Source organism: Taeniopygia guttata, chromosome 2, assembly GCF_048771995.1.
Source record: "Taeniopygia guttata chromosome 2, bTaeGut7.mat, whole genome shotgun sequence".
Taxonomy (NCBI): Eukaryota; Metazoa; Chordata; class Aves; order Passeriformes; family Estrildidae; genus Taeniopygia; species Taeniopygia guttata.
This window is the reverse complement of record NC_133026.1, coordinates 9,236,817-9,263,225: the sequence shown is the minus strand read 5'-3', so window position 1 is coordinate 9,263,225 and position 26,409 is coordinate 9,236,817. Positions and strand designations below refer to the sequence as shown.

At 43.7% G+C, this 26,409-nt stretch overlaps 1 protein-coding gene across 2 annotated transcripts in view; it reads left to right on the top strand.

The window, feature by feature from the left end:
• PTPRN2 (protein tyrosine phosphatase receptor type N2) overlaps positions 1–26,409 on the top strand; it is a 667,249-nt gene that overhangs the window by 552,768 nt on the left and 88,072 nt on the right. For both annotated transcript variants that reach the window (XM_032747124.3, XM_072925319.1), the window contains one exon: positions 7,688–7,900. In XM_032747124.3, coding sequence (XP_032603015.3) covers positions 7,688–7,900 — 213 coding nt within the window. The remainder of the gene's footprint in view (positions 1–7,687; positions 7,901–26,409) is intronic.

The window sequence follows — 26,409 nt, the reverse complement described above, 5'->3', positions numbered from 1 at the left end:
AAAGTTTGGATCTTCTTTGCTTGGCAATGCGTGGATTTTTTTTTTTTTTTTTTTTTTTTTTTTTTTTTTTTTTTTGAGGAAAGTCTTTTCAGGAAGAAGCGTTGTGGGCTCCTTTGCCGTATTGTGATGCAAATGATTTGTAGCTTTTTCTCGCTGTCCTTGATTGATTTTATTTTTGGCTTTCTGTCATTGTTCTACCCTCCACTTCCATCTTGCAAGACAGGCACCAAGAAAATAATAATAATAATAATAAAGAAAATAAAGAGAAAAAGATGGGGGAGGGTGCGCGTAAAAAATCAACCAAAAGAAAAAAAAAAAAAACCCACAAAAAAAATCCGCACATCCACAACAGAAACCCCAAACAGCTTCTCCAAATGAGTGACACAGCCCGTGTCCATTCATCGTCGCACTCCGGCGAAGGGTTTCTGCACAGCCCAGACCTCCTTAGCCAATTGCTGCCAGCAACATGTGGAGGGGAGGCATCGCTATAGCAACCGGTGGATGGGCCATGTGCGGCAGCCGGCAGGGGCTGCGAGCCGCCCGATATAAGGAGGGCAGCGCCGGGGCGCGCCGGCATCCTCCGCCCGCGCCCCGCGGGGACCACCGGGCCGCCGGGGCCGCCGCCTGCCCCCGCCGCACCGTGCCGGGAGGCGGCCGCGGGCGGCGAGGGGCGATTGTGCTGGCCGCCGCCTTTGTCTGCGCTGAGGAGGGGCGGGGGGTGAGAGGGGGAAGTTTTGGCACCGGAGGAGGATTGCTAGAGCCCGCCGAGGTGCGCCGAGCCCTCGCAGAGAGGGGCCCGTCCCGGCACGCCGGCAGCAGGTACGTGCGGCGGAGGAGGGGTGGGGGGAGCGCCCGCGTCTCTCGAGGCGGCCCGGCCGGGACTCGGGAGAGCCTTGTGCGCGGCGTGGGGTGCGGGGCGGCCGGGCCGGGGCAGCCGCTGCCGTGTCGGGGCCGGGCCGGGGCTCCGCGGAGCAGCGCGGGGCTCGCTTCGCCTCCGCGCGGCCGCCCAAGCCCTGCGCGCCCCCGGCCGAGCGCACCCCGGGGATGCCCCCGGCGCGGGGCCGTCGAACAGGCGCGGGGCGGAGGGGGCAGCGGGCACGGCGGGGCCAGGACGTGTTCCCGGCTCGGGACCCCGCGGTGGGAGCGGGCGTGCGGCCGCGGAGCCCCGTCCCCGGGCGGGGACGGCCGAGGGACCGGGCCCGGCTCCCTGCGAGACGGGGCGGCTGCTCCGCCGACGGATCTGCGGACGCTTGCCAGCATTACCGAGAGCTGGCTCGTTTGCTGGCACTCGGCTGTAAGGGCGCCTTATCTAATCCCTGAATTATGTGCCTTCAGCATCAGCATTAGATCAGCGCTGGCGCTGCGGCTCGTGTTCCCCTTGCTAGCTGAAGACATTTGATTAAGCTCGGCAATCTCTGACCGTCCTCTTGGCTCGGGCTCTGACACTCTGTGACTTAGACCTGCCGAGTCCCTCTCTTTCACGGTTTTACTCCGGCTAACAAAGCCTGGGCTGCGGAGGAAAACCTGCTTCCTGGTGCACCCACTCTGCTGCTTTGCCCTATCTGCCCCCGAGTCCTTAGAGACGGGGATCGAAGTTTCTTCACCGTGGTTTCTTCACCGTCTCCGCGCTCTCCTCTTCTTGCTGCCACCTCACAGGTGCACTGTGCGGCTTCGGACAGGATGGGCCACGCTCCTCCATCTCCGACTCACCTACCTCTTCCACAGGCATGGATGTGGCTGTCCGGTTTCCTGAGTTGTGTGTTATCCCTACACTGTCTCAGTGATGCTGTAGGCTTTTGTGCTTTACTCTTTACCTAACTGCTGACTTAAAAAAATACCCAGATGCTTATGAAAATCTTGAAGCTCATTGAATTTCCTCTTTCACAACCTTATTCCTTATCACCATGCCACAAACTTCTTCGGGGTGCTTGGACATTCTGGCATTTCAGTATTACCTTGTAGTGGGATTCAGAATAATAGCTCTAATATCTTGTAACTCTAACCAGAAACTTCACTTATGTTTACCTTTAGGAAGCCAGAAGAAAATATCTACCATTGATCAAGGGATCTTTGAACTCGGTGAATTCTTGATTGTATTCAGTCATTGTTCATGGTATTAATCCTACTAAAAGGTATAGAGACGCTCCAGAGTGCTTTGTGGTGTTGAAGGTTGTGGAAAGATCATTGTACCCCTACAGATGAATAGATCTGTGGCTTTTGCAGTGACCTTTCTCAGTGATTTGAATTAAGCTGCAGTTCCCAGAAATCCATCTGCCTTTTGTGTTTGTCGATTTGTCTAATCTTTCCGACCCCTAAAAGAAGCAAAAAGTGTCTTCCCATCCGATTTCATCCTCCCGAGTAAAAGCATTAAATTGACCTCATTTCAGGTGATGAACTGACATTTGCTGAAAGTGATCCTGGCATCAGGTGAGCTTTCTGGGGAGAGGAGGGGGTGTGAACAGGGAGTCAGAAGGTAGAAGCCCTAGAAATCTTTCAGTAACTCTAAAGATAGTATTTAAAGCACCAACAAGTAGCCTGGACCAAACAGCTTGGGAGTGCAGTGCTGAATGCAAGGGGTGTTACATGCACAAAAGGTGAACATCCCCAGGCCCTGCTGCCCCAGGCTAACCCGACTGGGGGCACAGTAGGGGAGGAGGCACAGCATCTACAACTGGGGGAGATGCTGCTTTCCCTTCTGTTTTGTTTTCTTACTTTATGAAAGGTTAAAAAAATCTTCTCTGTAGCTTTCCTGGGGACAGATTATGGTAGCCAGCCTCCTCCTGACGTAAAGTGTTTCTCTGGTTTTCTAGTAACCTATCAAAACTTAACCAGCAGAGTGTATCAACCTATGTCTCAGATAACCCCTGGGAGAGGGAAATTACTAGAAGTGAACTTAAGTTTAGATTTATATAAATGAGCAGACATACACGGATGTGTGTATATATACATATGAACACACACACACATTATATATATACACACCCACACACATCCCTTTCTTCATGCTTTCTATATAAGGAAATAATATGCATATCCTTTATATTTTCATGTAATGTCAGTGGCTGCAACTGTTAACACAGGATATTCCTTAGAAAACAAACAAACAATGAACCAAAACTTATTTTAGAGAAGTTTAATTTTAAGACTAATGGTTTTATTGTAGAGTTCTTTTTTTCTGCCTAGGTACTTTTTTCCCTCCTTGAATGGCATATTTGCAAGTACAATTTCATCTGCACAGAGGAACAATAGCTTTCAGTTGCACAAAGGATTTCTCCCACCCTGAATCCAAACCACAATGCCTCTTGCTCTGATAATAGCTTCTGAAAAGATTTTGTAATGCACAGAATTAATACATGATTATTTCCGCCTCACTTCTCTCATTTATTAGATTCTATAGTGAATTCCAAATTAAAAATAGCACCTCTTGAGTTTCTTAACGTTCTAATATTTTGAAACAAATCATATTCTGAAGTTCCTCCTTTTGCCCATATTTACTAAGAAATCTTCAATTTTTTATTATTGTTCAGAAACAAAACTGTGTAATATAAATGTAAAAAACGAAGCATGCAGAAATTGCAAAAAAAATGATAAATGTTGAGTTGTTTAAAAAATAATTTCAGTGATTTTTCCATTGCTAACTGGAAGAGTGGTCAGGTGCAGTAACTGGCAAATTAGGTTTTAAATATTTTTAAATTTATGAACCGAAACAAAACCTCAACTTCAGTTAGAGTTTTGCAAGGACCAGAATCATGCCCTGTGTCCTAAAGTAAATAATGAAGTGTAATTCTGCTGAGGCATCTGGATGGTGAGCTTCCATATCACTGCATGGGGAGCTCCTCTCTGCTCTTACAAAGACTTTCTCCAACACTTCCAGCATAGGTGTGAGAACTTATTTACATGAAAGCGTACATTAAATATTTACTGACATTTGCCTGGGATTCGTTTGAAATGTCGGCTGTTCTGCTGCATCATGGGATGACACCGCGGAACGGGACGCTGCTCTTTGATTAGAGCAGTGATTTGTGACTCCGGTGTTATGGCTGCTCCAGTTAATGACTCACTTTTGGGTGTATATAAAATGTGTTCTGTCGAGGGACCAGGAAAGCCTACATGAGATCAGACCCTAAGAATTTTCTTTCTTCTTAAAAAACCCACAGACCCACACAGAAACAGTGTACTTCAAGTAAACACTGGGTGTTAGGTGTGCTGTTGTTCTTTGCTTTCTAGCATTTAAGCTAGGTCGGGCTGTTTCAAAGCAAGTAAAGACTGGATGAACACCTCCAAAGCCTCTTCATTCAGATTCACTTTCTAAGCCATTCATTTAGGAATTAGTTGTTTTCCTTCATTGGGACTTCGTTGATAGTCCACACTTTTCGAAGGAGAAAATCATTCAGAGGAATGTCAATATATTCCGTTATGTGAAGTTTAAAAAATGCATACTTACATGTAGCTGAGTTTAATATTTAATTGCGTGTAATTTATGTGATCCATTTATTTGTTAAGCCTTGGGTGGGGAGGTAATTTGTTTTTCTTGTTATGCAATAGCTATTGTTCCCCTTCCACCCTAGGCACACGCACCATGGCACACGCACCACGGCAGCCCCAGCCAGCACAGGGAGAGGTGTTCTGCTTTAAAAGACATCCGACTGTAAATGTCAAATTCATAAATATTTAAACACTTTTCTTTCAATTTCAAGTCAAGGCTGACAGGACGCCTCTAATTAACCCTGGGCTCCGTTTCAGGCTGGGGCCTTATTGCAGGGAAGAATCGGGGGGTTAGTCGAGGTGGGGAAATCTGTGCTCCTGGTTAGAGGCAGCGGGGGCGGCTGCGGGGAGAGGTGGGAGGACGGAGGGAGCTGGTAACTAACACGTCGGATTAATTTTTTCCCGTTTCATAATGCGATGTTTGGTTAGGCATCGAGCAGGATGAAAGGGCAGCGGGTTCCTCCAGCTGCCGCGGGGACAGTGTTCTGATGGGACGTACTTGGGGGACCGGGCCGGGCTACCCTCTGCTGTTCCCGGTGTCCCCGGCCCGGAGTTGGAGCCGGAGGCGGGCGATGGGACTCTGCTCGGCCGCACCCGGCGGTTCCTGCGGGACGGGACAGGGGCCAGCAGCCTCTGGTCACTCCCTGGGCGGCGTGGGGCTGGCTGAGGTGGCCCGAAGCACCAACCCCGCCGCGGGCAGGGAGGGGAGAGCGGAGTCGCCCGGGCCCCGACGGCAGCGGCTCTGGAGCTGCTCTGGAGCTGCTCCCCGTGAGGCGGGAGGGAGGAAAGGAGTGGGAGAAGGGCCGGCGGCTCCGCGGCAGAGCCCCTCTCCCTTCCCCTTCGGCGGATCCGACGTGGCGGGCGCCTCCGGGCCGCGGGGAGCGGCCGGGCCCCTTTGGCCCTTCGGCCCTGCCCTCCGCCGCGGGGCTCCAGCTCCTCCCAGGGCACGGGGGTCGGGGCGGGCGTGGGCGCCGCTCCCCCTGGGCGTGCAGGGGCTTCGCAAGCCCTCGGCCGTCCGAAGCCCATCACGAGGGACGGGGCTACGCAGACTCCCCCCATGCAGATGCTTGCCGAGGTGTAAGCAATGCCGAGTGCCCCACGGAAGGTTTCTAACTCTTGCCCGTGCTTCAGGCTGCCGAGTGCAGCTGTACGCTAAGAGCATGTAGGGGGTGGCTCTTGGAGCAATTCTTTTGTCAAGGGCAGCCAGCTCCGGGGACGGCAGCCCCGGCTTTGCGGGGAAAACTGCCTGGCGAAGTTGGAAGCAACATCTAAAATAGCTCTAACTCCGGTGGGAGAAAGATGCTGCCGCCCTTTCTCTTCTGCATGTTTACTCGGAGCTTTTGACAGCACTTTGCTCCCATCTTTGTCATCGTTTCTCTCGCATAGCCCTTCCCCGTGTGCTTGGCGCGGCTCTGCCGCACGGCATCCGGAGAAAAAAAATCGTTTACAACCGTGGTAGAGATAGCAGAGAAGTAAGGCTCAGGAGCAGTGTCCGAAACTGCCCGCCAGCCTCTTTCCTCCCGTCGGTGCCACTGAGCCCAGCCGGGGGCGGAGGCGGCCCGAGCCGCCCGATGAGCGGAGCTGGCCCGCGGGGGAGCCCGGGGGTGCGGGGCTCGTCCCTGCCTGGCTGATGGGGGCCAAACACCGCGGCGACAAGGACTGACGTCCCGGGGCGCAGCGCTTCGGCGGGAGCCGCCTATTGAGATGCAGATTGCGACCCTTGGCCCCGGGGGGACGGGGCCTTTCCGGGCGATGCTAACGGCAGTCGCAGCAGCGAGACCGCGGCGGCCGCCGTCGGTGCTGCCCCGCCCGTGTGCCCCGCCCGGTGCGGGACGGGGCCGCGCTCCCCCCGGGGCAGCCGGGGCAGGTGCCCGGCGGGGGCGGCGGCGAGGAGGCGGCCCCGGATCCCCCCGCGGCCGGGGCGGGGTGGGGTGGGGGTGCAGCCCCCTCCTCCTGGTGGCTGTTGGGATTTGGAGGAGGGGCCGCTGCCGCGCAGGGGAGGGGAGGCGGCGGGCGCGGCGGTGGCTGCGCGGACGGCACATGGCCGGTGGCCGCGGCCAGCCCCGTGCCCGCCCCCCGCCGCCCCGCCGGGGCGCACGGACCGGCCATCCTCCTCCGCGCGGCGCATCCGGGCAAGAAAATCCGGGAGTCTGACTGAACCTGCATTTCCATTAACTCAGCCTCAGCCCCGGCTAATCCTCAGCACTGAAGGCAAGGAGGCTAATTAATGACAAGCTTTTACAGTCAAGACCAGCGATAATTGCTTTGGTGGCCTTTATGATTACAAGATAAAAATGGACCGGGCCTGACATAAGAGCCACTGTGTACACTGCAAGACAGGAGGAAATTAAGAGCTGGCTAGCTGAATACGGAGCAGAAAATTACTAATAGAGGAGAGATAATGAATAGGCCGGCTAGGCATTCATGGGGAAAAATCCATTTTGTTACCACGCGAAATTAGGTGGTGGAAAGGAGTTTGCTAATTGTTCTCGTCTTGTAGCAACCAGGACTGAGGCAGGGGCGTGCTTTTCAATTCATTTCCCTGGTAATTGTGAAAGGGGGAATGCAGGCCAAATGAGTCTTGCTGCAATTTGCGCGCCTGGTCTTTTCATTTTCATGTTGCGTTTTTAATTGTTGCTAATATAGGTTATAATGAAGCTAATGAGGGGAAATTATTGTACAACTTTTTAGCACATGGAGACAAGTGAAATGCACTAGAAGGATTCTCTCCTATTGCTGCAAAAATAATAGTAATCTGGAGGAGTTTGGAACTATCGGGGGCTTTTTTAAGCCGCTTCCCTCTACAACAGACAAAAGGAAGGATCGCCACCTACTTTTTTTTTTTTTTTTTTCCCTGTGTTTTATTTTTCACTAAGAAAATCCGGATTTTCCCTTGCTGCGCCCCTCGCAGCCCCTGGCTGTCGATGCGGTGCGAGCGGGGCGCGAAGCCGCGGGGCGCTCCGCGGGGCTTGCGCGCATCCAGCGGGTCCGCCTCCGCCTCTCGGTAGTTAAGTGAGAGCCGAGCCGGCGGAGGGCAGGGCACGGAGCGGGACCCGGCAGCAGCCCTGTCTCTGCCCCTCTGTTTGCCTCCCTCCCCGGCCGAAAGTTAGGGCTGCCGAGCGTTCCCCCCGACGGGATCCCCCCATCCGCGCTGCTCCGCGACCGCGCAACTCAGGCGCTGCCTCTCTCTCCTTCCCTGCAGAAAAGCAACGTCCCGCCGCTCGCCCAGCGCGGGGAAGAGGCGCAGTCCGCCAAATTCCTCCTCCTCACCCTCTTTTCCCTCGCCTGCATCGCCGGGGTCCTGGCGGCGTCGGGGGTCGCCTACTGCCTCCGCCACCGCGCCCACCACCGCCTGAAGGAGAAGCTCTCGGCTCTGGGGGCTGACGCCGGCTCCGATGCTCCCACTGCTTACCAGGTAAGGACCGAGCTCTGCTCCTCCGCTGCCCCGCAGACCCCCGGGGGCCTTCTCGCCCTGGGAGTCGCGGGGGTGGGTTTGTTTCCGACTCTTCCCCCCCGCCCCCGTTCTATTCATAGTCCCGCGGATTCGGTGTAGCAGCTTTTTACTACTGGGTATTAATCTTGGCTATTCTGGTAGCTGCTGTAAATTTGTGCCTAATTAGAAACATAAAAAAAAAAAAAAAAAGGAAAAAAAATTCCAGCCCTTGCCATTGAAATTCTCAGAAAAATAACATTAATATCCATAATCTGTCACCCCTGCCACTATTAATAACGGAAAATCTTTAGCATTTATGAGGAATGGATTGCACGGTTATCTGAAGATGTCTCTCTTTTTGAGTAATCGACTTCTTCAGGGTCTGATATGAAAAGAGCCTTTGACCCGATCTGTTGCCACCTTCTGCCATTATTCAGATAAAATGAAATCTAATGCTGATAGATGGGAGGTAAACCAGGACTGGTTCTAGGAGAACAATGATAGCAGATGTGTACCCAGTAATGCTGGAGGACTGCACTCAGCTTCTCGGAAATAAATCAGAAACCTCGAGCTTTCTCTTTCAGTTTCAAAAGTGTTGGGTGGAGAGACACTGCATCTTCCTGGAGTTTGTTTTAGATCATATGGCACGAATTTCTTGGTGTGCTATTGGTGTGGCAGTGCATGTGTTATGGTCCTATACCAGACAGCCCAGGTCTGCTATCCAAAAATATTTGGAGTGTGACCAGGAAAAAGAATCTGAGAATGTGTAAACATTGTCTCTGTAGTATCTCTGTCTGTTGTGCACCCACAGTGCCTCGCTAACGGCACTTTTTTGTCAAGTTTTGCTTTACTTTCTTATTCTGCTTAGGATCAGACATTCTGGCCTTTCTGTATCCTGGAGCTGAGATAGATTCAAATTGGCAGCTGAGAGTATTATGGGAATAAACTCATATTTCCTCACAAAGTTTGGGTCTGGCTGTATCTCTTAGATGTCAAAGATGTAATGTATTAAGTATATCTCCACAGGCTGGGTCTAGAGAGGATTAAGTACAGAATAATAAATATGAATGTTACTGTAACAATTAGTATCTTCAGGAATCATTTTATTTTTCACTTGTAAAGAAATGTTTACTTTAAAAAAATTAAATTACATCTTTGCATTTAATGACTTCCAAAGCAAGACAAAGTGAGAGCAAGAGCATTTCCTGAAGACAAAAAAAGGAAATGTTCTCTGGGATAAAGTGTGAACAAAACAGCAGTTTATCAGTTTTGTTGGCCAATGAGACTGTGGCCATAAATATTTTTGTTTGATTTTAATAGGTGACTAGCTATTGGTTTATTTAAAGCACAGAAGCAATAGGTAGTCTTTTTCTTCCGTTAATTGTGAATATAGGAATTCTTAATTTTTTTGAAAAGCCCTCCAGGTTCCAAAACCACACTTGAAACTGAATTTCTGATAATTAACAGGACAATCTTCCTACTGACAGCTCTAATTAATAGTATCTGTAATTAAAATCGTGCCCTTCCAGCAGGAAAATTGTTTGAATTTCTTGGAGTGACCTTTTTTGCCATTTCTCCTGGGAGTTTAGTGGTTGATATTGATTTTATAATGAGCTTGGTTTGTTTAATAAGAATCTGTAATCCAGACATTAAATGAAATATGTGCTTCCTTTTTTTCTTCACAGATTTATATATATTTTAAAATCTTCATATTTAGATCTGAGAATGTCATTTTTTGTTTTGAAAACAACAACAATGCTTCGAGGTTTCTGCTCAGTTTTTCAATAGCAAGACTGTATTAATATTCTTTGTTCCTGACCTCTGGGCCTGCTCCTGACCACCTGACTTCTTAAACGGTTCCACTGGGTTTTCAGGAGAACTGCAGTCATGAGTGGGAGGAAAAATGTTTTTCCTTAAAAACAAAGGTTTCTAAGAGCTTGGTTCTTCACCCATGGAAGTAAATGGGAATTCTGCCATTTGTTTCAATGGCAGCAGTAGGAAGCCCTAGTATAGGCAGACAAAATACTCAGGCAGTTTTGATGCTGCTAAGTAGCATTTTATCAAAATGAATCGCTGTGCTTGGGTCTGAACATAATAAACTATTCATGTGGATTTGAAGAGAAATAGGATTGAGCCCTATTCACATTGTCAGAATCACCTTACGTTGAGCTGTGTTAAGTGTAATGGATATCTGGTATGATGCATGTTTTGGATAACATCAATTAGGTTTCAGAAGGGCATCTGCTATCTTTTTCCTCATCTTCTCTGGATACTTGTAGGGGAATAATGTAACCTCTATTAATATGGGGGTAGGAAAGAGGCAGGCAGATTTCAAAACAGTTGGTTCTCGTTTATGTTTCCCACATAGCCACTCAGTTAACTCAGTGTTTTTTAAAAATATGAAATATTTCAGGGGCTGCTACCACTAGGCTTTGAAGCATGGTACTCCAGTGTGTTGCTGCTCACAGCTGACATGACAATTCAGATTTTTTTTTTTTTTTTTTTTTTTTAATTTGAAGGGGGAGAAATTGGTTGGTATAAAAGGGCCTGGTGGCCCAATGTGATTCAGAGAGAACACAGAAATATCACTTCGATTCACATGCTTCTCAAAATGTCAGTTGTTTATATCTTCACATAAACAAGACTGACCTAAATTTTCAGCATTTAGTAGAAGCATTTTTCATCCTAACCCAGTTCAGCCAGGAGAGTTCATTCAGGGTTTTACTCCTTCCTTATCCTGTGAACTCAGAAGAGTTTTTTCCCATGGCTGTTTTTTTGGCTGGACTTGGGGGTTTTTTTCCTCCCATTTGTGCAGTGAAATGCCATCTTGAGAAGGGGGAAACAGACAAACCATATTATCAGAGAAATAACAGGTTGGCTGCTAAGTCTCCCCCCATACTGGAGGCGTAGCACTTGTCATGTAGCATCACCCTCCCTCAGGCACGAGCACTCCTTACACTTAGCTACTAACACAAGTATTTCTTGTGCAACTGTGTGAAGAAGGCAGGACAACCTGTACTGGGTAAAAGTTGAAGCAGGCAGATTGAATTGCTGCAGTGCAGGATAAGCTGCCAAACCTGGTTATTCAGGGGCTGGGGTGAGGCAAGCAGCTGGCCCTCAAAGTGTTGAAGTAGGGAAAACCTACTGAAAGACTAAGTAACAGGAGGAAGGCTAGATACACTATTGAAACTTCATTTATCTTTGACTCTACTAAACAACAAAATTACAGGCTAGTTTAATTAGACAGTAGCTGAGGAGCTTTTCAAAATTAATGGAAACAGTGTGTCTCATAAAATGTTACATTTTAGCCAAAAAGGCGGACAGTTTTTGTGTCTCTCACAAACACATCAAACCACACGTGGAATGATTAGATAACTCAGCCTTAGCATTCAGGGATGACTAAAAAGAGGCTCTTGGTGCCTCCATGGAGCTCCGGCGCATGCGCGCACCTGCACCCCTGCTTTTAATTGTTGCTGGCATTGCTTTGATCTTCTTTGAAAAGCAAGTTTAGCATTCTGCAAGCCCACTCTCTGGTCCAGGAGATTAGGGCAGAAGCGTTTTAGGAATTTTCTGCAGACACTCTTTGATTTATTTCACAACACTGAGCAGATTTTCTTCATGCACTTTGAAGACTTTGGAACATAACCCAGAGAAAAACGGGCATTCAGGCATCAGGAGCAGGCAGCAAACAGGGCCACTAAGTGCACATCTTACTTGTCACTGCTCCCATTAGTGAGCAATTTATTAATGTAATGAGTGTGTGGTAGTGACTGCTATGATTTAGGGATGCTCTGTTTGATTCAGGGTGATGTATTTGTGAGTCCAGCTGAACCCTGGCTTTTGACCCCTGTGTGGGGAACGCTGGGATGTGCATGTTAAATCATCAGCATATTTTATACTTTGCACTGCAGAACTTTCCTATGAGCACGGTCTTCTGCATCACTGATAATGCTCAGCAAAACCTTGCCCATAATGGAATTAAAAGGCAAAAGTTGAAATGCTCTGAAGCTGGCTTCAGCAAGCTTGCTTTTTAATATTTTATGTCAATAACATTCTTTTTAATTTTCCTTCATCTCAGCCGAAAGAACTTCTTTTGAAAAGTGAGGAGGAAAAGACCAAACAGTTTACAATGAAGTTCTTTCTTAAACTGCCTGAAGTATTCAAGGTTACATGCAGATGGATTACATCATCAGCTGTTTTAAAAACTTGTCCAATTAACTTGATTTGTCAGGCATATAATTGTAAATTATATGTTAAATTCTACATTATTAGATGTATTGTATTATGTATAAATTATATATTCCTTTGTCAAATACAGTCTTATTAATTACATGATCCTGCTGGATTCAAAGCCCCTAAGAACTTCTCCGTGCTCTTACTGATTTGATCCCGCTGGCATTTTTTATTAGAGATGTTAAGAACACACTGTTTGCAACAATTACAATAAATGTTTTGCTGCAAATATTTTAAAAGGCTCCAACTGAATCTGCTGGAAACAAACCCTCTACTTAACCATCATGCATGGGTTGTGTGTTTAAATACAGATAACTCATTACCTCTAATATGGCTTAATATTTTACACTCTAGACTGAATTTCAAAAGCAAACTTGTTATTATAATATTAGACCTTAATGCTATAGTAATACTGTATGTCAACTCCTTAGAAATTTTGTGGACTAAGTGAAAGCAGGGGGAGGGGAAAAGGAAAATTTTGCTGTTCATATTTATCAAGTTCTTAGTAATATTCCAATTAACATCAGCCTTAGAACCAAGGGAAGCCGGTAAACTGGCTATACTATACTATAGTGTAGTATAAGTACTATAAAGTATTACCTTCTACCTTTATAAAACTTAATTTTAAAGGACCCTCCTACACTTAAGCACAAAAGATATCACTGAGGATGAGGTTATTCAGTACATGAGTATTTAGTAAACATTTCAGAAGGAATACATTTTGTAAGGACTTTGGATAGATGAAAATTTTGCCTTAAGGCAGAATGCTGTGAAGGGCTTGCTTGTGTTCTCTTCTGGGAAAACAAAGGGCATAATGCGTTTTTAATCTTTTCTTTTCCTGTGTCCTTATTTAAAGAGGCAAAAAGAGATCATCTCATGACTATGTAAAGCTACAGGACAAGCTGTAATTGCTTGTGATAAAGCATACATGGGATTGTATATGAATTAGAAGAGTTTTTCTTGTCCGTTTAAGTCTGCTTATTGTGTATTGTGTGAACAATTTTGTCTCTCTTTGATTAGCATTTTGTCTCAGAATAAATTCTCAGGAACCTGCAGATACTTTGTATGTACAGTAGTTACATAAACCACTGCACTTTAAGGCGAGACAGTTTTCACAGTGTACAAAATATGTGTGACTACACAGAATTCACAGTAGTCACACATTGCAATTCTGGGAGAGTAGAAGAAGGGGGGAGTGTTTCAAGGTGATTAGAAGAAGAGTTTGCCTTAAGTTTAAACACTTCCTTGAAGTCAGACAGGTCAAAACAGAGTGAAGCAAAACAGGATGTGTACAAATCTGGATTTAACTTTTAGTCAATTTTTTATCTGATTAGTGTTCAGAGCTATCCTCAGTTCCTGTGGTGCAGTGGACACTGATTTTACCAGCCTTATTTCCTGTGGTAGCCATAAAATTGAGTTAAATGGTAGCAGTGTTCAAAATAGCATTCCAAAATACTGTATGAATTTATAAATCAGCATAAATTTATCAAACTTGCTTGAGCAATAAATCAGGATACAAAGAAATAGGGGTGTATTAGTTAACACAGCATTTAAAATCAACTTCAAAATAGTGCTTAATGAGAAACGCCCATCTTAAAGGCTGGATGGAGCTCGATGGCAGAGATTTCAGAGGGCACGTCTGGAAGTCGTTATTTGAGCCTGTGGTGTGTGTCTCGAGGAGCAGAGCTCTCCTGTCACCTCCTGTCCCTGCTCTGCCCCTCTGCTCCAGCACACCCAGCCCGGCTGAGGGGCAGCCCTGGAGAACCACATAGGCATGGGAAAGGGACTTGCTGGGCTTATGACTGATGGCTCTCCTCCAGCCTTTTCCTGGCTCCATGAATAACTTCTGTGAATTACTCAGAGGTGGAAAAATGGACTAGCCCTTACCAGAGGAGGTTTCACCTTCCCAGCCCAGACAACGGGTTGCTGCAGCAGTGGCAGTGCAGCAACACCTAGGAGTAAAATACTCCTTACATTAGAGCAAGCAGCTTGTTGTAGGTGTGGAAGGAAAATGAGCATATATACAAGTCCTGGAGTGCTTAGATGAGAAGGTGCCATCCATGTCTAGATTTTCATTTAAAAACTATCTTTTTCCAGTACTTGTCCATTTTTCTGCAAAAAAAGTGGCAAAGAGAAGGTGATGCTGACCCTCTCCTCTTAGCCAACTTTGTTTATTTTTCAAAAGTATGATGTTTGAGCTTGGTGTTTAGTGAAACAAGGACAAACGTGCCCCAGGCATCTTGCAGTATAATTTCTGTGTATCTAGGATGTAAGGAAATGCTAAGTAAAAATAGTAGGAGGCAAAATTAAGTTAGTGACTCATTTTAATTACTGGGAAATCCAGAGTTCTTACCCAAACAGGCATTTCTTAGAAAATGTGCTGGAGGTGCTCTGGACTTGCGGCTGCATCTCGCCTGGTAAATTAAGCCAGTAAATATTTTGAATGGTCCTGTCACTATTTCAGGTCAGGCAACCCAACTTTCCCCAGTTTCTTAGCAGAGTAAGCACAGACAAAGAAAAATAAATAAATTCACTCAACAGGCAGTTTTATTAATAATTTGGCTGTAGCCACGTGGTTTTAGAGGGTGAGAATTCCTGTTGCTTCATCTGCCCTAACTTCCTGTCCTGGACCACCAAGGTCTGGGCTCCTGCTCCCGGGGATCCAGCTCCTGAGCATTCTGCTCCTGCTTCTGAGCTCCTTTCACCCATCCCTGTGGTGCCACAGGCTGTTTGCCAGCTGAGCGTGGGCTGGTTCTGGATAAGTACAATGGATTGTCTCCCCCTGGTAAATTGATTATGTCCCAGAGCCTGTACGTTATAAAGAAGCCAAAGATAACCACAGCCTTGCCTAATGGGCTGGAGAGTATTTGATTTGCAGTCCCAGGCTGTACATCATCTCAAGTGTCCTGATTTCTTTCTGGAATAACTATACTGTCTTCAATGCCTTTTTTTTTTTTTTTTTTTCCCATGTTATGTAGAGGATAATCAGGCCTGTCTTTCCTACACACTTCTACCCTTTTTTCTGTTTTAGGATATTCCTTTTTCTTTTGCAGCATCTCTGTTATCACATTTCAGATTTGACACATTCTTCTATTGTATGTTCTCTGAATGCTCAGCAGCTAACACTGCAATCTGGCTTGCTGATCCTTTCATATTCCTCAAGAGCGCTGCACTAGAAGGAAAAAAAAAAATATATTTTTTAAGTTTTTAACTGGAAAGTTTTGGGTTTTTTGAGGTTTTTTTTCAGGATAAATCTTATACCAGGACCTCTGAAAGCGAGTAGAAATAATATTGTGTACATAAGGAACTGTGGTAGATGACGCTTGTAAGTTCTTGTAGGACCATGTTGCCTGTGAGCAGGAACAGGTTGCAGTTTATTCTCTGAAGTCTGTAAGGTATATAAAAGCATTCATCTTACTGCTTTCTTCTTAGTACATCTGTTCCTCCTGCACACCAGTCTCCCAGGGTGGGCAGTCGAAGGGAACGGGGAATGCTGCATTGCTTCCTTCTCCTTCTCCTTCTCCTTCTCCTTCTCCTTCTCCTTCTCCTTCTCCTTCTCCTTCTCCTTCTCCTTCTCCTTCTCCTTCTCCTTCTCCTTCTCCTTCTCCTTCTCCTTCTCCTTCTCCTTCTCCTTCTCCTTCTCCTTCTCCTTCTCCTTCTCCTTCTCCTTCTCCTTCTCCTTCTCCTTCTCCTTCTCCTTCTCCTTGCAGGGCAGGGCTGTGTCCTGCCCAAACCAGCAGCATCCTTCCTCCAAGGGTCTTTGTCCCTCCTGAACTGTGTATTTGTGCTTTGCCTTTGGGAAGGGGTTGAGGCTGATCTCAGCCACCTGAGGTTTTACCCTGGCAAGGCATTACAGATTTGGCTGCTTTGTGGCACAGATGGACAAAATTCAGCCTCAAATCCTCCACTTTTCTCTGCCTGTAGCCCTGTAGGGACTCTTGTAGGGATGTTGCCAAGTGGAACATTCAGAGTGGGCTGACAGTTTTGCTTGTTCTGTTGTGATATAAGCTATAAGAGAAGTTTGGGTAGGGCAGGCTGGAGCTCTCCTAGGGCTGTGATGCTCCAGTCTTAAGGGCACAAGTGAGAGGTGTCATCCCAAACAGCCTCATGAGTGTGTGATATGTGAGGGCAAGGAGATCCATGGAAGGCTTCTGTGCTGAGCTACAACAAGTCAGACATTGAGGATGTGATTTTTGTTGGCTGGACAAGAGGCCAAATTTCATTTCTTTCAACACAGAAAAAGCTCTGGTTCCTGGGATGGGGGCCTTCTATCCAAGATATTTTCTTTCTCTTGTAATTTTGTGCACAACAGAGATCTAAATTTTTTATAGTGGTTTAAAGAGCTGTAAAAGACAACGTGAGTGATCTAATGCACACCAGCAAGCCATGATAAAGGACTGAGGCAGCTCACCTGCTTTCTTTGTTCTGTGAGGTTTTTTTTGCTGTGACATGTTCTAAGCTATCAGTGTCATCCCAGTACTTTATTTCAGTTGAGGCATTCCTGCAGCTCTTCTCATTCCAGTTCAGGTTTGCAACTTTCAGTTTTCATCACTTGTATTCTTAGCAAACAACCAAACCAAGACTGAAGACAGGAAACTGTAAAAGGATGTTCCTAAAAGCCAAATCCCTCAAAGAAACAAAATTAATTTGGAGGGTGAAAGAGAATAGCTTTTGAATAAGGGAAAATCAAATTTAGTGTAAGTGGCTTATCCAAAGGAGGAAATTAATGAGGTTTTCTCTAGCTTTGTTTGACCAGTTTCTGTACTTTTTACTAAAGACAAATGAGTGATGTTTTACTGATGGTTGTTTGGGATGACTGCATTCTGAACAAGCACAGATTTTAAGCAGGGCAATAATTTTAAAAAAAAATTAATCTTTCATACAGATAAAACCCTGTTGCATTTCAGTGCAGTTTTTATTTTTCTGTTTTCCTGTCTAGCTGACATTGTTGCAGGTTTCTTGATGATTCCAGGTTTTTCCTTTTATATAGCGTGGCTGTTGTTTTGCAGAGCCATGTTCTGGCAGCCTCTCAGGAGGTCTCAGAAAGGGCTGATCTTGCTCTCCAAAGTGAGGACAGCTCAACATTATCCTGATAAGGCTTATTTTTGGTATTGGGATTACATGCTTAGCTTGGCTGATTGAAATCACTCTTTTTCCCCTCACCAAGTGTCGCCTGGCTTGGGGAGCCATGCACTCCATGCAGGTTGGAAGGTCCTTGGTCCCACTGACAGCAGCAGAGGTGCTGGTTTGAAGTGGGCTGCACTAGAGCCCTAAGGACCAGCACCACCCATTTTCTGGTACTGCTGCTCTCAACATCCCCCTGGTCTTCAGGAGTGTGTTGGGGAGAATATTCCCATGTTAGAGACATACTGATCTTCCCCACTAGTAAGAAGAGAATTGAGGGAAAGGTGAAAATGTAAAATTCGCTATGTTGGTGCCTTTCTGACAGTGTGGGGAAAAGAAACTTGGATTTTACTTTTTTCAGCTTCTCAATTGGAGTTCATTCTGGCTTTCTGGGAAAGAAAAATGCCTCAAATGGAGTGATTTGCTGGAAGAGGTTTTGCTGCAGTGGCTCACAGCACAAGCTGCCAGTGGCTGGCTATTTACACCAAATAGAAGGAGAAATGTGATGGAGCTGAATGTGTTTTTGGGAGCAAAACAATGTACACATATAAATTTGTCTTATATAGGGAAATTATGTAATACATCTCCCTCTGTACTGAGTGGTACCGGTATGTATAGTAACATAGGAATTTGAGCATGTAAATTCTGTGTATCGTGACCCCCCAAGAACAAAATAAAGAACTAGTTAACCTCACTGGAAAGCACTTGGGTGTGAAGTTAAAACATACATAAGGGTTGCCTAGCAAGCTGTTCCAAATTTCAGCTTCCTTTTGGAGGTCTGAGTCAACCCAATTGCTCTGCAGGCATTGTTAACTAAGAATTCTGTTTGCTTCTTTGAGGGCTTTAGAAGTTAATTAAGTATAAATCAATGCTCAAGACTTCTGTGAGTGCTGGTCACTCCATCGCCAAAGGGACAATGCAGAAATGGAGGGAGCAGGGAAAAGGTGACAAGAATGATTAAGGGCATGGAAAATTCCTATGAAGAGAGATTGAAAAGACAGATTATTTCTTCTAAAATAGTAACAAATAGTATAGAAAAGAAAAACATATATAAAATGAGAAACTGAAGAAAGAGTGAGACTTTTATTCTGTCTTTGGCCACCAGGACGAAGATTTTCAGTTACATGAAGTATGTAAAATAAAATACTAGAAGAAATAAAAGAAAAGCTATCAGCAGAATACAACTGCAACAAGCAACACTTTCTGCAGAATGTTGTTGATGCACAGGTTATCAGCAAGAATCTCAAAAACCAAAGGAGCCACATGAGAAAAAATATTCTGTGATAAAAGATACTAATAAAACATTATTAGTAATGTTTTAGAAGATACCTGTAGCTTCATGCCTCAGTTCTTAAAATAATCCAAATACAAGTGTGACCATTTAAGAAATGGGCCTACTTTGAACTTGTCCTCCTGTGCTGTTCCCATGGTGCATCTTGCAGACAAAACCAGTGCTTGGTGGAGAGGTCCAAGGAAGAGTAGTGACCCTCTGTGCTTGCATGGGTTGGGAAAAGAAATTGCAGGAACCTCAGTAATGGCCAGGGAAGTAATTTTATTTGAATGCAAACACACACATTAACCCCTTGCTGCTGCAGGGTATTTAGTGGAACTGGTGCCATGGGACAGGTCAGGGACAGTGGAGAGGCTGCAGGTCTCTTCTGGCCAGGCACTCTCAGGGCACAACCCTGATCCAGCTGTGCACATCTGTACAGAGAGACATGGGAGAGCCCAAGAAAAAAATGTGCATTTTTGCTGCTGTTGCTGTCTTCTCCAAAATACGAGGTCTCTCTGTATCTCTGACCATCAGTACCAAGTATTAAATCCCTGTTAGTTTGTCCAGTATCTCCTATGACACCAGTACAGTGAAAGTGTAGAAATATTGACCATTTTTTAATCCTTGAAGACCTTTGTGATGTGTGATAGAATGTCTGTACTCAGAGACACAAGGAAACTGATACATACTATTTTTTTTCCCATAGTTTAATAGGGTTTCTCTGTATTACCAAAGATTTGGCTCTTAATAACCTACTGTGACTTAGTAGTAACTTTGTTCTTTATAGATCCTTTTTTAACACTCGTGCACTAAATTTGCATTTGGTCTTCCCAGCAGAGCTGATGATAGATTTAATTTTTTTCGGTGGAGAGTGGGTGAGAAGCAGTGAGTTTAGTTTTCAAATCAGGAGTGGGTAATGACTGGCAATTTTAACTGTCATGCTAGATGATGTTTTTAAAAAAATTTGTCATGATGGCCATCTTTGGTAAATACTTCCTTTATCCTTGCATCACCTCTGGTGTATGTCTGCTTCTGTGGGGAAAAAAAAAAAAAAAAGTATTTGGGGTTTATAGAAGTTTTAGGATTTCTTTTCTCATTTCTCTGACTGCTTTTAGAAACTCTGTTACCATGAATGCACTTACACAGATTTAGGGAGAAGCAATGCTAATCTTTGTAGTGGGGTAGAATAACATTTTTAGACATAAACTAGTTGTTATTTTGTTTCTGTCCAGGCTGGAAGTGCTCACTGAGTCCTGCTGGCTGCTGGGAATTCTTATTTCTAGCAGAAATGATCTCCCATTTTCAGTCCTGCAGGACAATAAAATAGTGGACTAGACAGCCTTAATGTATAGCTTGCCTGAGAAACTACAGCTGTCTTGGGACTGCATTTTTTGCCCACTTTGGGCTCCAGGCAACTATAAATGCTGGGAGTGAAAAAGGAAACATTTGTGGCAGTTATCTTTAAGAGCACTGGCATCTGCTGGAAGCTGGTCAGGCTTTGGGTGGGTTGGACAAAGTCAGAATACATGATGGATTTACACGTGGTTCTGCATGGCCTTTCAGGTTAATTCAATTGTTGCTATGGTTTATTTGTAACCCATACTGTGCTTTGTGGCTCTTGCTGTGCTAGGGGGGAGTTTTCTGTGCCAATTCATATTAAGGAGCAGCTGTGCCCTCATGAGCTTGTATTAGAGTTAGTTAAGATGAACTATATATGGCAAAGGTGAAGTGTGTTTTACAGGTTATTTTTTTATTTCTCTGGTTATTCCTTTTATAAATCTTTCCTCTTCCAGCTTCATACTTTCCATATATTCATATATTTGTAAAATATTATATGCAGGAACAGCTGAAATGTGGGAAATGCAATTTAAAACCAGCACTGGTTGAAACCACTTTTTTTGGTGGCGGGTAGGTCAATGTGACATACCATCACTTCCAGAATTGCAGATGTCTGAACTGCAAGGCCAGTAAAACTCTGACATTGTCAGGAACAACCTGAGAAGAAAAATTGTGTGTTTTTTCTACCCCTGTAGATCTCAGGTGACTTCAGGTACACAGTTTGCAGATATATCCTATTCAAAACAGACACTGATTTCCTTGGGGTCATCCAGGTAGCCCCTTTAAATTCTTAGGGGAGCCACCATGATGTCATCATGCAAGGAAGATACTCTTCAAATCAGTCTAAAGAATCACAGCCTTTCATTGTGTATCTCCTGTTTGATAAGACCAGGGTGCTGGAGTCCTGTTTAGTCAGCATCTGTTTCATAAAACTTTTAGAAATAAATGCTCTAAACAGTCATACTCCAGTCAGTCAGAGGTTTCTGTGTTTTTGTATAGGAAAACATTCCCCAGCTGAGTAACCTAAACATGAACTTCAAATTTTACTGACCCTCTGGAAAGCAATATTACCCCAAAGATACCTGTGCTCTCCTGGAATGGATTGCAGGGCAGTATTATCATTATTTCAGAGAAATATCATTAGACCTATGCTGTCATGTCTTCCTTGGCCACGTGAGCCATGTAGGAGATATCTGCCTCCTCCAGGAGCTTCTGGACTATTCAGATTGCTTCATCATTGATGAGAGATTGCTGAAAGGATGAAAGTAAAACTATTTTCTCAAGCTGTATTGCATAGACAGCACCTTTGGTTCTGTGCAATTTTCGTGTCTGCTAGACACCTGGAGATGTGTACAAGACCATGATGGCTTTTCATTCCATTTGGTAGGACAAGACTGTGCAAATGTTTGAATTTAAAGAGAGGGAATAAAACAAAGAAATTAAAGACATTTAAAAAAAATGAAAAGTCATTTTTTGTTTAAAGTTAGCCATGTTTTCTTTGCCTTTCCCTTTCTTCATGGCCTCAACTTTCTTTGTGTACATGAGGAAAGGGAAATAATAATTGATGAATCATCACCAGGAAACACATGCAATGCTAAAATAATTTAAATTTTAAGTTTCACAAAACACAATCAAAATTGAGGTTTTGTTAGGAGAATGATTCTCAAGCCTGTATTTGGCCATGATGCTCTCTAAAAGTAACAGCATCTCTTGGTTTTAGATAATTTAAAAATCAAGCAAAGTAATCCCCCCTGTCCCAAGGTTCAGAGTTATATTCAGATATACAGAGTGTGGTACAAGAGGGCAGATATTGAACTGAACTGGACACAGGAAGGTTGCATTGACAATCAAAGAAATTTATTTTGCTTTCTTCTTTTTTTCTTTCTTTTGTTGTTTCTGTTCCTCCCAAGATCTATCACATACAAGTCTAAACAAAAACTAATTGTTCAGAGTATGGATGTGTAATGATACATTTGGTGCTGTGTCTTTCAAAATATTATTCTCAATCATTTTTCCAATATAACCCTTTATCCCTTTTCTGAAGGGACACAGATATAAGATATAGTTGCCTTTTCTGAGAAGGATAGAAAATATACATGCAAATATTCCCTATATGTAAACAGCTCTTTTATTGCTGGACAAAAAGTATGTTACAATTAAGCTAAAGCTTGAAAGTATGTTTCAATAACTCAAAAATAAATGGTAATAAAGCTGTAATTATCCCCAAAGCTACAAATACAGTAAATAAGTTGAAGTTAAATTTATAACACCTAAAAGCTTATCAAGTATGCAAAAGCAAAACAAAGGCAGCCAAATTACTTTAGCTTCACCCTGTAGTGGTGAAGCAAACACTAAGCAAATTTAGTTAGAGAATAATGATGTTTATAGTCCTAGAGCCATTTGTTGAAAAAAAAGAGCTTATTTTTTCATTTTTAAAATTCCATTGTCTTATGACTGCACCCATTGCAGAACAGTGAAATTCAGGCTGTACATGCAGACCTCAGCTCATCCTGTGAATAATACCTTCTGAAAAGGGGAATGAGACTTCTGTTGAATTAAACGCATTAAAGCTGAGGGGGAAAAAAAGGCATTTTAAAGGTCTTATTCCTCCATACCTAGCATATAGATTACTTATATTCTTAATCTTCATTATACATTGTATTAAATGATGCAGTCTTGAATCATATAGAACTAAGTGTCAGCATTTTAATTTAAAATTTCTGCGAGATATGTTTGTGTCACATATAAAATTAACACAGTGTTCTTGGATCAGGCCTACTTAGGCAGATTTGTTTCTTGATTGCTAGAATATTGGGCAGGTCAGGTTGGAAGGGCTTGGTGTACACTCAGCTATCACTTTTAATAAACAGTATTTTTTTTGTTTAGTGTCTCTTCATTTTCTTAATAATTATCCATAGAAAGCTTTATTCTCTCTTATGTTTTACTAATTCTAGAATAATTTTGCCACACTTATTTCTGGACTAACTCAAGTGGCTTCTATTTTAATTTGCTAAACAAAAAGTTCTTTAAAGTGTGGAAATGCCTATTTCCCAGACTTAATTTTTGGTTTTGTGCAAATTTTGGGCTCAGTTACAAAATAGATTATTTTTGTCAATATATCGTAATGAAATTATATTTCTTTTTCTAAATAAACTGAAAAGTTGACACTTCCCTCCGATCCCAGATCTCCTGTTAGTCAGATCTGAGGTGAAAGTGGCTGGGAAAAAAGAGCAGTGCTTTATATACGAAGCTATTTTTGTTTGCTTTAGACTGAACATTTATCATGTTCCTGGTACCAGCTAGAAGAGAATGATTCATGTGCCATCATCACAGACTGGACTTGGAATACCTGAAGATATTGCTTAGAGAATTTGCATAAAGTATTTGCAATATCCTCTCTGGAGGCAGCTTTGAGGTGGAATGGCTCGTGTTTAATGACTGCAGAGCTGAGGTGAACGTTGGCATCTTAACTGGGATGCTCCAGTCAGCTCTCCCGCCTGTACTGTGTCACCTGAGGTTCTCAAATTCCATTTTTGCCAATAAAGCAAGGGAAAAGATTCAATATTATCCATTAGCCTCAGTTACATCTGGTTTAAGTTCTATGGTTACCTATACTCATAATCCTTACCAGGGCATATACATATATTTCTCTCTAAAACCAAACGTTTCAATAAACTGTGCAGCTTCAATGGATTTTCCAATTTCCTTAAGTGGATTTTCCAGTAGATGACAGATAAAATTTTCTCTGAGCTCTCTTTTGCTGCCTTGCCCTTCTGTGGCAGCAGTGGCTGCTGTGCATCACAAAGCCACGTGGCAGGAGATGCAGCTCCTGTCACTGGCTGGTGACAGAGCCCAACACTCCTGCTGGTAAGCAACTCACATCTCCAGAGCAGCCTGGACAGGTATCTGTGGGCTCCATTTCTGAACAGATTTGATGCCTCCGTGTTTGAGAGGAGAGTTTCTTACCTCTTCAGGCTCAGAGACCCACCTAGCAAAATATGGTGGCAGGACTGGCTCTCAGTTTTGTCCAGGAGGTGCAGCAAGTCTCTTAATGCCCTTCTTTAAATGTGGATAAGCTACATTTATGCTGCAGAGTGGTTCATTCACAAGTACAATGTATGGATTTGAGAATCTATTTGTTGCACCTGAGGAAATAGTTGCACTTCGTTCTTCTCCCTGTCTCTGTGTGGACAGCCAAGTATTAGGAATATTTTAGAACCTCATTGTGAAGAGGATTGAGGGGTTTCCAAGAATACTGTTTATAGTTTGTTTAAGGTTATCAATTGTGTGTCAAATAAAAAGCTCACTGCAGATGATCATGGTGCAGTGCTTTGAACTCATTTAACTCAACATTATTTACAGAATATTTATCTTGGTTATGGCAGTTTTTGTCATACAGCGATATTACTTCTCCATTATATACTGCATGTGACCGCCATATAAGTTTGATAATAAATGTTGGGAAATAAAAAACAGAGTAAGTGCCTTAGTATGATAGCAATTCCCATGTGATGGGAAATAATGTCATAAACTTCAAATTACCTTTTAAATAAATGTTTATGTCCAACCCATCCATTAGATCATAGCCTGAAGGTCAGGAGGATCGTTTCTTCATCTTTCACTGTATGCATTATGGTTGCTTTTTTAGGTGTAAATGATGTTTTTAAATGAAGAATGGCACTAGAACTATACACAAACAATGGCTAGACATTACTGAGTCACAGCATGGCAGAAATAGCCTCAGCCACTCTGCTAAATATAGAAATGCAGCAGTAAATTGAATTCATTCTTAGAAAATATTTTTAATGGCTGAGACAATACAGAAATACAGTTCATATCATTCTCACAGTGTGAAGCTTTGACATTTTAGTCAAGTTTGAATTCTAGTTGTGGTTTGGTAAATGGCTGATTTGCAAAATGCTTGTGAGAGTAAAGATTTTGGAGAGGAAGGCAGAGCATACCTGAGCACAAGTAAGAGATATTGTATTTATGAGGGTCTGAACCGTCCAGGGCTTTGTGCATTTGTGAAGAGATGCTAGCTCAGTAAGTGCCATGGGATGGTGTGAAACACCCCACACTCTGAGACCCCACTGTTCCCAATGCCTTTTGTAGGAAGGGAACACTGATGCCCCATCTCAAGGCCAAATTCCACATAAAGACATTTCCCTGATTTGAGCTGGACATCCCTTGTCCGTCTGTCCTGGAGGAACCCAAATGGCTCCCCAAAACACTCAAAGCTTTTATATGTGATGGTCTTGAACATGTTATCCCTGCAGTGCCAGGCTAGAAACCCAGGTGGGAGCTGGAATGGTTGGGCTGGCAGAGAGGTGGCTCTGGGGAAGCAGAAGCTGTGGCTGTCCTGAGGTGGCTGATGTGTGCGTGGGGATGGGGCAGGTTCCTCAGCCAGGGCTGGGCTACCTGGGAAAGGGGCAAGGTAGAGCTGTCGAGGGCTGTCAGACGATCTGGAAATAAATTCAACCCAAAATCTTCTGTTTGCAGGCAGAAGAAAATTCATTGTCATGGAGATTTAAAATTCCAATCAAGAAAATCAGAAGTGTGTTTGCTTCAGCTATGATTTGACCTTCCTGTTTACATTAAGCATTTTTTACGGCAGAGTGCAGTGACGTGGTTGCTTTGTTTGAGGTATTTGACAGTAAAAGCAGTTCTGGGAATTATTGTTTTGGTTCTTTATATGTCAGGAAAGAAATATGTTAAAATTTGAGATAAGGTAAATTTTTTAAAAATGTATTTAAATTTGTTATGATTCTCAACTTCATCTTCTTCCACGAGGACCATGAGCATGTTAAACTTCATTTTAAAACAACATTTTTTAGTAGCATATTAAATACTTTATGTCCAAAAATATTTTGGTTAGAGGTTAATCTGTTCCAGAATCAATTGTCTAAAGATTGTTTCTTTTGTCATTTTAATTCATGTAAAAATGGTACATTAATTTCTTAGAGATCACTTGATCTCAATTCTTTTTTGTTAACAGAGGTCTATAATCCTTTCCACAGCAACCACTTGTAAAAGCAGAGGATTATGACTTGAGGCAGGATATGAACAGCAGGAACAGATCAACTTAAAAACAAAGATCCTGTCTGAGTACAAATGCTATTGTTAGCACAGAGTTGGGGTGAGTCAAGTGGCAGGATGTCTATTAGAATATAATAAATTCATTTCAATGCCACATGGCATGCTAGCCAGAAGACACATCCTTCTAGGTGTTATGTGATGGACTTCTTATTTTTATACCCTTACTTATTATACTTTTGCTTAGTCCAATAAACCATTCTCTCTGGGAATAGCTGATGTTTAAACATCTGAGCAGCTTTTTGGTTTTTTGTAGATTTATTTTTCTGTCTAAAAAGCTTCCACTCTGTTATAATTTTTCCCAAAACCTGCTAAAAGCTGGGATTTGAAATTACACTACTGCAGGGTCATTCTGAGGTTAGTAATAGACAGTGAAGACTATTGCTGTCCTTTCTTATAAAGTGTGTGATCCTCCAGAGAAAAGGAGAAA